Raw genomic sequence first — 13671 nt, forward strand, 5'->3', positions numbered from 1 at the left:
ATTCTCGGGAAGTGCTTCCCCTGCTTTTCATCCTCCTGTTTGCTCAGCATCCCAGCTCCTGACGCCTCAAATTAGAGACCAAGCCGTCTTCCTTCAGAGCCCGAGGCCTCAATCGCTGTCTATATTGTAAATGTTTTTATAACTTATAACGTAGATGTTTTAGGAGCTAGGGAAAATCATGTTACTGTGGCATTATGGCATCACGGAATCACATCTCTCTTGTGTTTAGGTTATGTAAACTAAACTAGAAGCTCTTAGAAAGAAGAAACGACGGTTTAATCCGCTGTTCCATGTAAGTGAGTGTATGTTCTGGAGAGAGTGGGAGTTTGGGGGGGGGTGGATCTGCGGGTCCTCCGACCTGGCCCCACACCCCACGCGCCCCAGCTAGTGTGGGCAGTCCCGTGTGTGAGCCTGGGGGTTACAGGTCTGTACGTCCCCTCTGTCCTGACCGCTGACTTTACCTGGAGGCAGGTGAACACACAGCCCCCTCCTCCAGCACTGGCCTTGCTGGGCTCCTGGGGGAGAGAGCCCCTCTCCAGGCTGCCTCTTCCTGAGGGTTTTCCTAGGGGGATTTTGGATTCTGCAGGGTTTTCTCACTGGCTTTAGAATTTGCCCTCCAGAAAGCTGCAGTTGGTCCCCCCTTTTCAGGGTCTTTCTCAGGGGACACTTGGTGTCAGAGCACAGAGCTGGAGCCAAGCTTTAGCCAGAGAGGCTTACTGTATGGGGAGTCGGGCTGCATACTTACTCAGGTACCAGGGCCCAGGGGAGAGTGGACGTCTGCAGGCCTGGACCTGGGGTCAGACACACTCAGCTGTTTAATCCCCGTCGTCCACTCCCGGCTGCTGGAGCGTGGCCCGGCTGTGTATGCTGGAGCCTGCTTCCTTCTCTGTAACATCTGGACAGCAGTGTGCCTCCCACCGGGCTCGTGTGTCACTTAGTGACGGTTAGAGGAGGTTGTTGATATGTCTTGGTCATCTCCTCCCTGTAGCTAAAACCCCAGAGATTTCAGAGAACTTGAAGTTGTGTCCTGTGGCTAGCTACATACAGTGTCAGAAGCATCGTTTATAGCCGGGGTAGAAGAGGGTGCACGTTTTTGCAGGCGCTGTGGAGCACCTGCTGGGCATGTAGAGTGCTCTACTGAAACCCCTGTCCTGGCAGGCAGTGCGCGGTGATGGAGGAGGCGGCCCAGACCGCCAGCCGGAGCTGAGTTCGAGGGTGTGGAGTGGATCAGTCTGTGGAGGCAGCGTGAACCGGGCTGGCGAAGGTCAGGTCGGGAAAACGTTCCCCGTCCAAAACATCCCGTTTTATCCCCAGCTGGGAACATTGAGGCTCCTTCTAGGGTCATTTAGCACGACTCTTTTCTCCATTGTGGACTTCTGTTTTGGGGGAGGAGGGACAAGCGTCATTGTCTTTTGTGCTTATGCCCTGGTTCTACTCACTAGCTCTGTGAGCCCGGGCAGGTCACTCGAACTCCTCTGTGCCGCGGTTTCCTCATCTGTGAGAAGGAGGTAAGAGTCCCTGCCTCACAAGATTGCTGAAAGCAGCAAATGGGTCCAGGCGTTCGGAGCTCCATGCAGGTGCCAGCGTGTGGGAAGGTGCCTTCACCGCAGCCTGTAGTGAGGAAGGGGACAGTGCTGACGGTGGTGAAAGTGACGCCATGGCTCCCAGATCCCTGGGTAGCCTACATGCGACCCTCAGACCGACTCTGCTTGGACATTGTCCATCTTATCGCAGCCAGTGCACCGGGAGGCCCCATACTCCCCTGGCCATGAGTCCCCCTCCTCCTGCCTTTGGGTCCTCCCCGAATGGATAAGCATGGTCTCTGTCCATCAATAAAAGGGTCCCGAGTGTCCACTGAAGACGTTATTGGGAGAGCCCTGGAGAGAGGCAGGCAGGTGGTAGTAGTTTTGTATAAAGTAAGATTTGTCAAGCTTAGTTGTTGCATGGGAACTATTTCGTAATATGAGAACGTACCCCAAGCCCCCGTATCTGAATCATATGGGAGAGGTGATGCTTCTGTTGAAAACAGAATACCCTTTCGCCTAAGGGCAGGCAGCCTGGAGCTGGACAGGACTTGACCCCTGTGGTGTCCCCAGTGGACCCTCGTTCTAGAATCTGGGATCTGACCTTCCCTGGGAACAGTGAAGACTCGTGACAAGGCACTGAGGACTGGCCCAGCCTCCTCTCCACCCCTCCCCGAAGGAGCCTGTGATGGAGCCCATGCCCACTCCACCAGCCTTCACACGTGCAGTGAGACCTGGACTGTTACCCGCCCTGAGGCACGCTCAGCCCAGCCTGTCCTTGTAGTTAACTGCGGAGGGTCAGGTGCTGAGCCTGAAGGCGCCTGGCAAGAGTGTTCAGAGTCCTCGTTGGAGCAAGTATGATAATGGCCTTCGCCTGTTGCATCTATTTCATCAGGGGGCATCTTGACATTGTGTTTAGAAATATAGCACCTTAAGTCCCCATCGTACTCCTTCCTTGGATAGAGTGAGTGGCATAGGGCTCGGGTGGATACTGTGGGGTTTTGTGGTGTGGAGCCTCATTTTTCCGTGAATCTTGGTGGCCAGCTCTGCATGGGGGCTGTTTATTTCTTCAGCTGGGTGGCGGCGGCCTCCGTGGCGTCCTGATTCTGAGCAGGCTTGTGTCCTCTCTGATTAGGGTGCAGAATGCAGTTAGTCGAATGTGTTCATTTGTTCAAGAAGTATTGTACTTGTCAGTGTGCTCACAGCCAGGGAGCCACAAACCCTGGGGAAGTTGGGCACACAGGTGGAATGTGGGTGAGGAAGGTGTGCACGGGAGTATGGGGGAGGGCCTGGGGGCTCTGGGAGAGTCTGCGGGAATGTGAGCGGTTGGGTGTACAGGATGTCTATCAGAGGGTGGACCTCATTTCCAGAGTCTTACCCCAACAGTCCCCCAAAACTTTCCCAGTGTCTGGCCTCCAAGAAGGTTGGGGTAGAAATACAAATAAAGTAGATAACGCCAACCACTAACTGAGTACGTCTTCTTGGCTAAACACTCAATGTAGAGGATCTCATTTAACCCAGGGGCGCCCCCGCCCCCGCCCCCCCCAGGTGAGATCCTGTCCGTGATGTCCGCAGGCTGGTGGAGGTGCCGCCCCCCTGAAACTGTGCATCCCAGTTGCTGCTTAATCACATTGTACTGTTACAATCAATGTGGTTGTTTTTTGTTTTTTGTTTTTTTAACTTTGCAACATTTTTAGCAACCCTACGGTACATAAACACCTTTTTTCTTGTTGTAAAGCTGCTAGCAGTACAGGCATAACTGAAATCCATCTTAACCTCCAACCAGTCCCAGGTCCCTCCTCAGAGGCAGCCACTTAACACAGAACGTCTCCTCAGTGGTCTTCACACCCCTGGGCACAGGCCTTTCCTCTGTGTCCATGGGGTGCTGCAGCAGATCTGCGGGAGGATGGGGTGCTGGGGGCCAGTGGACGGGACAGGTGTTCTGCTGTGGCCACACTGGCCCGGGCACTGTTTGGTAACTGACCTTGGGCCAGGTCTCAAGGGAAGGAGTGCCCAGGCTTGACCCCACTGCCAGCATTGTGGGCCGCTGCCCCGCGTGCGTTGTTATCGCTGGTTCAGTTTAGTGGCCTCAGGAGCCCTTAGGCGCAGTGGCCTTGTTTTCAGTCAAGGCCTCTGGGTCACGTTTCTCGGCTGTTGGGGAGGTGAGGTCATCTGGGGCAGATGGCTTGGGACTTTGAGGTCATAGCCTCAGTTGTCCCTCAGCCTTTAACTCTGACTTTGGCCCTGAGATTGGCAGACAAAAAAAAAAAAAATTGTATCCAGCTCTCTCCCTCTTCTGATAAAAACCTGGAGGACAAACCCTGACTGTTGTTTACTGATAAATGTTTATGACACCCGTTTATGATGCCCGCCGAATGCCCAGCGGATGCAGAGCAGGGAGCATGTGGTGCTTTGGCAAGCCTCCCGAGAGGGTGTGTCCTCTTTTGAGATCTGAGGCTGAGAAGGTCTCATTTCTGAACTCTAGACCTATCAGATGATAAATGTGCACTGTTTGGGGCCACTAAGTGTGTGGTAATTTGTTTTGGAGGCCGTAGGAAGCTAAAGCAGGGCTGTTCTGTATAGGACTACTGACAACATTCTAGAAAATGCCCCTTGATGCACCGGTGTGTGTAGCAGCACATGCAAGTTGAGCAGTTACTGCCACAGTCTTCCAGGCTGGTTGGACCAATTTATGTTCCCACCAGCCGCAGGTGTGGGAGTTCTTGTTGCTCCACGTCCTCACCAACACTTGGTGCCTCCTGAGAAGAGCTATTTTTCAGTGCAGAATTAGTGGGACTTCGTGTCCAAGGGTCACTGTGCAGGAGATTGATGCTCAGCCAGTGCTGATCTAGCCAGCGATTAGAGGAATGAGGAAGGGGCCGTGCCAGAGTTCCTGCTGGGGAGCCTTACAGCTCCTCTCCATGGGAGTGCCTGAGATGGGAAATAATGATGAACCTAAGATTAATGCAGAACTTTCCAGCTGAAGGGTTAGAACAGCACTTCGCTTGTAACTTTCCAATGAACCAAGGTGAGTGGTGGGTATTGCGAAGTGGAAATAAGCCTGAGCTGCTCAGCCAGCTCCTCAGAGTTGGAAAACTGCCCTTACATGCTGCCTCTTGGGCTCTGGTTTTGCCATTTATCAAATGGGTGTGATCCTGCCTCCCCTGGGGGCTAGGTGGACGGGTGGAGTGTCTGTGTGAGAGCCTTGGTTTACTGCCCACAAATAGGTGCTGAGCCAGCGTGGCTGTGGTTGCTACCGACAACCCTATTGAGCACAGACATTCCTTTCACAGAAGTTGGCATTTCTGGATTCAGATGTCCAGGGGGCTGAGTGGCTGCCTTGAGAAGAGTCTGAGAATATCACCCCCTTGGTGAGCCAGTGGAGGGTGGGCTCTGACTTCTGCCTGTTGCTCAGGACTGGACGTATGGCTGTGAGGAGAGTCCTGTTGTGGGCACCATTTGGGGATGTAGCTGTCAGATCCCTTTGGGGCATTTCCTGGGCTGCAGAGGAGCATCGTGTGCTGAGCTAATGTGGCTTCCAGGCTGAGGTGAGGTGGCTGAGGTGTTCACAGTTGCCAAATGACTGGTGTGGGTGTTTGCTTTCCCCCCTCTCCCTTTGTGGCAGGGATGCAGTGGCGCCTCTGGGACTGCGCTCAAGTCCCACTACCCTTCCATCTCTCTTCTTTCCGGGATCCAAACCTTCCCTTTTGCCGTATTCTGAGCCCTCCGTAATGCACAGACCTTGGCTGATGAAGTTAAGTTTTGATGGAAGCCAGAGCAGTAGCCCAAGACCTGGACCTAGATGCTAAAAATATCTCAAGGCATGCTCTTTGCAAGTTAGAGGAGCAGCGCTGGAAGCTGTGGCTGGGGATTCCCCACACTGACTGTCCAGCGCCTTGTAGTGCAGGGTCCCATGTGTCTGGTCCCGCTCACCTGGATCTGAGAGTTCATTCAAATGATGGTTTCATTCAGGAGTAGGCCCACTGCATGGTGGAGCATGTGGAGATTTGGCCAAGCAGGCCTGTGACACTCAGCAGTCAAAACAGCTGATGCAGTGGAGCTGGGCCATAAATACGGCACTAGCATGGAAGATCGTGGGTGTCAAAATTACCCTGAACTGCCTTTTGCCTAAGAGGCACCAGGTTGGAGACCATTCCATCCCTCAATATGATCTGCAAAACCAGTCCTTTCAGCACTGCAACTGACGACTGTTTGGTTGACACCAAATGAAGTAGCTGGTTTGTGTTTGAAACCATGTTGTCGAAAGAGAATCTATCTTTTAATGCTAAAACCACCTCCCGGGTGGTGAGGAATGCAGTGCCTGAGACTGCCCAGGCAACCTCAGCGTCCTACCTCAGACTCACCTGGGGGCAGATGCTCAGGGAGTGGAAGAGTGGGCGGAATCCTCCACCATCGGCATGTCCCTCTCTAGCTCTGTCAGTCTCTGCCCCATGGCTTTCTCTGTCATTCCTAAGCACGTAGACTGGAATCCTTGGGTATTGGGTACATTTGGATGACATTTTACCATGCCAAGTGGTCCCCTTGTGGAGCCAGGCTCACCACTCATGCTTTTCTGAGTCTTCACACTAGAAGATAATACAAGCTTGTCAATGCCTCCTCATCCATCAAACATTGATTGCATGCCTACTTGAAATTGCATGTGGTCTTACAAAAATGGTAACAAAAAATAGTTTGGCCTCACCTGTCTCCATAGACAGAGCATATCTCAAGCTCCAAATAACCAAATGCACCTCAGAAGAGTCCCGGTGGAATTACTTAATCATAGACCCAACTGGGATGAGAGTTAAGTAGCCATAAAAACAGGGCCCAATGGAACAGTGACTCAAAGAATAAAGGTGAGAAGATGGCCATGCTCCAGTCAGTCACAGACCCAGGTGCCTTCTATTTTTTTGCTCTGTTATTTCCAAGAGTATTGTCATTATCTGCATGGTCAGAGCTGAGTTCCAGCCAGTGTGGCCACGCATGCCTATGTCTTTTTTTTGTTGTTGTTGTTATGATAATTTCATTTATTCAAATATCTGTATTAGATACTGTTCAGTTCTTTTTTTTTTAGTTAAGGTATTACAAATGTGTCCTCATCCCCCCCATTAACCCCCAACCTCCCCCCCCACACACACTCATGCTCCCATCCCCCTGTTGTCCATGTCCATTGGTATGGCTTATATACATGTATACAAGTCCTTCGGTTGATCTCTTCCCCTTACCCCCGCCCTCCCCTACTTTCCTTCTGGGGATTGATAGCCTGATTGCTGTTTCTCAGTCTTTGAGTCTGTCCCTTTTCATCAGTCTATGTTGTTCTCTATAATCCACAAATGAGTGAGATCATGTGGTATTTATCTTTCTCTGACTGGCTTATTTCACTTAGCATAATGCTCTCCAGTTCCATCCATGCTGTTGCAAAAGGCAAGAGTTCCTTTTTTTTTACTGCAGCATAGTATTCCATTGTGTATATGTACCACAGTTTTCTAATATGCCTATGTCTTAAGACCTAGAAAGAGAAGTGGCACATATCACTTCCTTTCACATTTCCTTGGGAATTTAGATACCTGGATGCACCTAGCTGCAATGATGCCTGGGACATGTAGACGCTGTTAAAACTTGAATAATTATGGAAGAAGGGGAGAATGGATTTTGATGGCCAGTGGGCAGCCTTTCACATATTCCCCTTTATGTATTTAATGCAGTTCATCGTATGTTTATAATATAAATGCAACCAGATTATAAATATTGGTTGTTTTGCCTTTTTCAGGAAGAAAACCCCTTAGCCTGCCACACTGTGTATGGGGAGAGTTCTACAGTGATGAATCAGTGTGTCTTCAGAGGAATGGAAGAAAACAAGGAAAGGTAAAAATATCTTTAAAAATTGAAATGAAAAATTTTTTACATGCAATGGCTAAATGCAGTACAGAACTTTATCTATACCTGTATAAGACAGTGGAGGGCATCACAAAATTTGGAGGTAGCCAAATTTCACGTGTCCCCTATTAATACCACTAATTTCTTTCTTTTTATTTTATTAATTTGAGAGAGAAAGAAACATTGATGTGTTCACTTATTTATGCATTCATTGATTGCTTCTTGTATGTGCTCTGCTGGAGGTCAACCCCATAACCTTGGCATATCAGGACGATGCTCTAACTAACTGAGCTACCTGGCCAGGGCTGATATCTCTAATTTCTGACACCAGAAGAGAAGATACCTTTGTTAAGTATAAGGGAATTTCTCTAGGACTTAGAGGGAAGAGTTTCTATAAATAGAACTGATGTGGTATAGAATTAAATATTTTATTCCAAAAACTGTGGACAGCCCGGCCAGTGTGGCTCAGTTGGTTGAGCGTCACCCCATGCACCAGGAGGTCATCAGTTCAATTCCTGGTCAAGGCACATGCCCGTGTATCTATAGTATGAGAATCCCTCTGCTCATTGAGCTGTTTTCCTGTTGGTGTGGGTGGGTCAGTTCTGCTTTTTGCCTTTATAACACATTTGTTACATTTTTTCTGGTACAGGCCTCCTGAGCACAGGGACAGATTGTTTTCTTAGGTGGTTACCGTGGAGTGGAGTTGTTGGATCATCCTGTGTTTGCATTTAAGATCTCAATAAATCTTGCCAAATCGTTCTCTGAAGAGCATCACTTGTCTACAGAGTCCCAGATTTCCTGTTTGCCCACCTCCTGTCACAGCTCTACTCCTCATGCCTTTTCATTTTAGCCTGTTTGTTGCTGAACAGTGGCATCTCTCTGCCATGATAATTTCCTCCTCCTTCTCTTTACTCTGGGGAAGTTCATCTTTTCAGGTCTCTCTGTTACCTGTTTTCATCTCCCAGGGGCCCTGGTGAGCCTCTGTCCTCACAGGGACCCAGTGACCTATCCTGATGCCCAGGGCATCTGTCAGCCTTGGTCCTTCCCAGGAGTAGGTGCCACTTCATTTTTTTTTCCTGAAAAGTATTCAAGTATGCTCCTCCAGGAGAGGTTGTCACAGGATTACCGAGGGGGTTTTGAAGAGTCTTTGGTAGGATTTCTCTACTTCAGGTTGTTTTATCCACCTCTACCGCCATCACTTTTACCACCACCAGCACCTCCATCACCATCATCACCACCATCACTACCACCACCACCAGCACCAGCACCAGCACACCACCAGCACCGTTCTCATCATCAAGGGCAGCAATATGAGTATTTGCCAGGTGTCGGGCTCTGTGTGGGTCGCTTAGCTTACTTAACTCATTTAATTCTCACAATGGTCCTGTAAGTAGGAAGTTGATTGTTAACCCCATCATGGCCAACAGTAACTTTAGGACAGAGATTCATTTAAAACCAACCTCTGCCCTAGCCAGTTTGGCTCAGTGGATAGCGTGTTGGCCTGCGGACCAAAGGGTCACGGGTTTGATTCCAGTCAAGGGCACATACCTCAGTTGCAGGCTTCTTCCTAGCCCGGGCCCTAGTTGGGGAGTGTACCGGAGGCAACCAGTCGATATGTTTCTCTCACATCAATGTTTCTCTCTGTCTTTCCCTCTCTCTCCCTCCCTTTCTAAAGGACCAATGGAAAAATAACCTCGGGTGAGGATTACAAATAAACAGACAAACCAATAAATAAAACCTCAACAACAACAAGAATGACAACAAAAACTGTCTCACTTTCAGTGACTGACAGACTCACACCTGCCGAGGGGTGAGTTCTTGTGGACGTAGCTGTGGAGCCATCAGCCATGTTTGCAGTTGCCTTGGTCGCACTCAGTTACTATTCCTCATCGGGGTCTTTGAGAGGAGCATGTGGGAGTTGGGAGGATGGTTTAGGGTTTTGTCCCCATCCAGCATGTGCATGTGGGCTCTTGCATACCACCAGCCCTCTGTTCTGGTGGACAGTTGGTGGTGGCAGCCTCACTCACATTCATCCAAAATACTTCTCTGGAAAAGATGCTCAGGTTGAGCATCTTTGTTATGGGGAGAAACTCTACATTATTAGGATAAATACACCCACTGGCCTGTGGAGGGAGAGGAAGTTCTTTACTTACCCCCAATAGACCTGCTCAGCATCCTACTCTAAAGCGTTTTACTTTAGATCTAGTTCTAACGGGAGGCAGAGTGCAATTTCAGATGTCTTCCTGAGCACCCCCTCTCATTATGTTTCAGAGACTCTCAAGCTAGGAGAGTTCTAGGCTCAGTGTATCATTTCTTGCATCTCCATCATTACAGCTTTAAGAAGTCAGGCCTAGAGTGATGAAATGATGGCTCGAGTCCACACGGAGATAAGCCTTGGTCTCAGGTCTCTGGGGTCTGGCCCTGGCTCTTTGGACAACATCACAGCTACCTCTCATGTGATTATCAGGAGACCAATCAGCTCTTGTTCCCAGACTAGAGCTTATTAGCAAGATGGTGCCTTGGAAAAAAAATAGCCCATTTGATCAATCAGTTGATTATTCATTCAGTGGGCATGTATTTAATACCGAGCACCAGAGACAAAAAGGTGGGTAAGATGTGAATTCTTAGGGAATTCAGAGTCTTGGGGGTTGAGGAGGCGGTTGCATATACTGTGAGCAATGGTTAAATGAAAAACTTCAATTCTTCATTGGTTAATAGGGACAATAATAGTATCTCCTGCAGGGGGTTGCTGGGGCAAGTCCTGAGTTAATCATGGGAAAGCACCTGGCATGTAGTGAGCACCTAATAAAGGCAGCTGTTGTCATTTTTGTTTATTTTTATTGCTGCATAGAAAGAAGAACCTAGGAAGGTTTTTCTATCAGGAGGTTGATAGGGCCAGACTTGTGTGTTGGAACGGTAATGAGGTGACTCAGTTTCTCATCCTCTACGTATGTACCTTCTTAGTGGCTACCTCCCCCACTGGGCTGAATTCCAGGGCACCAAGTCTTGCCGGTTTCATTCACTCTGCTTCAGTAATGTGCCTCAGACAGAAAGGCAAAATAGCCAAAGACACAGTTGCTGGATTTTTTTTTAATGGTTTACCTTTTGTGTGTGTGTGTGTGTGTGTGTGTGTGTGTGTGTGTGCGCGTGTTTTCATTAGGAGCTTTAAAATATTATTGTAGCCAAAACCTGGCTGTGTGACCTTGCGGGGGGGGGGGGGGGCCCTTTACTTTCTCAGATCCCTCATTGGATTAAAAGAAAGGAGTTGGTTGATGGATGATTTTCCTTTCAATCCTAAAGTTTTAAGCATATTATTTAAAACAACTGTAAGCCTCCTGAGGGCGGATAGGATCTGTGTGTCTTCTCATTGGTTCTCCAGGGCAGTGCCAGGGATATAGAAGTCACTAAACATTTGTTGAGTAAATATGGGAATGGAATAGGCTCCTCATTACATTCATTGGTATAACCTTATTATTAAATTATTGTTGAAGTGATGTAATGAGTGCACATGATCTTATTTGAGACACATGAAGACCCTGTGAGGAAAGTAATATTTTACAGATGAGAAACTGAGATTTTGAAAGGCGAAGGGCTGGGCGGTAGTCTTGTAGCAAAGAATGAAGAGCCCAGGCTCAGTACCATGAGCCCTATGTTCTGCATTGTTGTGTGTGTGTGTGTGTGTGTGTTTTGTTTTGTTTTTTATACCTAACCAAGTCTTCATCCGTCCTTGTACTGGCCAAAGGCATCAGTTAGGGCACCGTCTTGTAGGATCTGCCATGAGCCCTATGTTCTGCATTGTGTGTGTGTGTGTGTTTTGTTTTGTTTTTTATACCTAACCAAGTCTTCATCCGTCCTTGTACTGGCCAAAGGCATCAGTTAGGGCACCGTCTTGTAGGATCTGCCATGAGCCCTATGTTCTGCATTGTTGTGTGTGTGTGTTTTTGTTTTGTTTTTTATACCTAACCAAGTCTTCATCCGTCCTTGTACTGGCCAAAGGCATCAGTTAGGGCACCGTCTTGTAGGATCTGCCATGAGCCCTATGTTCTGCATTGTTGTGTGTGTGTGTGTTTTTTGTTTTGTTTTTTATACCTAACCAAGTCTTCATCCGTCCTTGTACTGGCCAAAGGCATCAGTTAGGGCAACGTCTTGTAGGATCTGCCATGAGCCCTATGTTCTGCATTGTTGTGTGTGTGTGTGTTTTTTTGGTTTTTTTGTTTTGTTTTTTATACCTAACCAAGTCTTCATCCGTCCTTGTACTGGCCAAAGGCATCAGTTAGGGCAACGTCTTGTAGGATCTGCCATGAGCCCTATGTTCTGCATTGTTGTGTGTGTGTGTTTTTTTTGTTTTGTTTTTTATACCTAACCAAGTCTTCATCCGTCCTTGTACTGGCCAAAGGCATCAGTTAGGGCAACGTCTTGTAGGATCTGCCATGAGCCACTGAAAACGACCTTCAGTGAGTGTGGCTAATCCTCTACACAGCACATTGTAATAATATCTGCTAGCTCTGGGCAGGCACCTCCAAGGGGCTTGTTATATACATTGTCCAAACATCACGGCAACCGAGCAGAACACACATGGTTTGCCTCCATTTTGCAGATGAGAAAACAGTTTTAAGTACCTGCCCAATATCACAGGTACCGAGTGTCTGAGACTGTCACCACCCCCTGCTTCCAGATCTCCCTGTCTGCACGTCCCCAGTGAGGTCTGTGCAGCAGCAGGTGTCGGGGCTGATACCTCCCTTCTCTTGAGAGACCCCTCATGCACACTGACCTTTTAGAGGCTCTGTTGGATCCTGTGAGAAAGGCCACACTTGACTGAGCTTAAGCCAGCAGTGCCCAAACAGTTTGGCCACAGGCCCCATTCTTTCCCTGCAGTCCCTACTGATGTTTGGAGGAAACCAGTGCTCTACAGCAGACTGTGGGGAAAGCTGATGGACTCTCCAAGAAGCCACCTTGGACAGGTGAAGGGCTTTGTCCCAGGTCACGGGGCTGGTGAGCGGAGAGTGAAGGCTACAGCTTGGGGTCAGGAGAGGTTGCATGCTCCCTCTGTTGGCTCTCCAGCTTCTCAAGGTCAGCAGCTGTCTCCTGGAGGGTGGAGGAGGTGGAGCAGGCGCACACAGCCCTTTGGGCAGTGAACAAAGAGCTAATAAAACCAGTGACCAAAACAGTTCTGGCTGAAGGCCGAGATGGGAGCTGATTAGCACTAAGGACAGGCAGGGAACAAACCGGTCTGAGGTGTACCGAGCAGCCTACCCCTGGAGCATGAACATGGCACAGGGCTGCGGGACAAGCCTCAGTTTTGGATGCAGGCCTTCACATTGCCATCTAGAAAGCACTGTTTTTCAGTCGGTTCAGTCCACCAAGGCCGCGCACAGGCTGAGAGCCTACTGTGTGCTGGGCCCTGCTTGGGCCAGAGATGGGGTGTCTGCCCCAGGCAAGGCCCCGCCTTATAGGGAGTAAAGTCTACAGAGCCCACACAAAGGAGGTGCTCAAACACACGGGAAGAAACGAGCAAGCCAGAGAAGATTTTTACTTTCATAAAAGAGACACGCATTTGTGCAATCTGAGAGTGAAGGCCCTGCCTTCTTTGAGCATTTCCCTCAAGTGTGTAAGGCTGCTGAGCAATGATGGGATGCTGGCTGACTGACTGACCTATTGAATGTATGCATGAATGAATGAATGCATGAATGAACGAACGAATGAACAAACTTAAACCTTTCCGTTCCTCCAGTGGGGGCTGAGTCCTCATCATCTCCAAGTCCGTTCATAGGAAGGGTTTACAAAAAGGGCAAATACTTCTTCCCTTAAAATTCTCTTTGAACATCAGAGATTTGCTTGCTGAACTCCATTGCTGCCCAGCTGAGGAAACCGAGGCACAGAGAAGTGAAGTGACCTGCCCACAGTCACTGATGGCAGCAGAAAACTGCACTCCCCTGGGGCTTAATTTTCTAGAAATCCTGTGTCCTTCTGAGTCAGCATTTAGAAGTAGAAGTGGCAAGTAATGGTTGCTGAGTCAATAAATGCTGTGGGAATACATCTCCTCACAATAAAATCACTTGATTGAAATAAAAAATGTCCATAGATCACAGGAGTACAACTGTTCCTGCAGGGGGACGCGAGGTCTGTGGGCAGGGCTTTGGGGAGCCCCTCTCCTTTGGGAAAGTGGGGTTGGCCCCAGGCAGCCTGAGGTCCTTCTTACTGGCAGGCTTTGTCACATCATTTCACCTCTGGGATGCAGGGCCCACTCCTTGTCCTTATCTGCTCCCTCCAC

At 49.0% G+C, this 13671-nt stretch overlaps 1 protein-coding gene across 3 annotated transcripts in view; it reads left to right on the forward strand.

Annotated features, from left to right (window-relative positions):
- Positions 1 to 275: 275 nt before the first annotated feature.
- The window catches only part of ARHGEF3 (Rho guanine nucleotide exchange factor 3), a 260452-nt gene continuing 247056 nt past the window's right edge, over positions 276 to 13671 (forward strand). For 2 of the 3 annotated variants that reach the window (XM_036331841.1, XM_036331846.1), the window contains exon 1: positions 9140 to 9210. In XM_036331841.1, coding sequence (XP_036187734.1) covers positions 9155 to 9210 — 56 coding nt within the window. In that variant the 5' untranslated portion in view covers positions 9140 to 9154. Of the gene's footprint in view, positions 293 to 7293; positions 7389 to 9139; positions 9211 to 13671 lie in introns of those variants that run through there. The other variant, XM_036331844.1, reaches the window with a different exon arrangement.

This window comes from Myotis myotis, unplaced genomic scaffold (genome assembly GCF_014108235.1).
Source record: "Myotis myotis isolate mMyoMyo1 unplaced genomic scaffold, mMyoMyo1.p scaffold_m19_p_13, whole genome shotgun sequence".
Lineage (NCBI taxonomy): Eukaryota > Metazoa > Chordata > Mammalia > Chiroptera > Vespertilionidae > Myotis > Myotis myotis.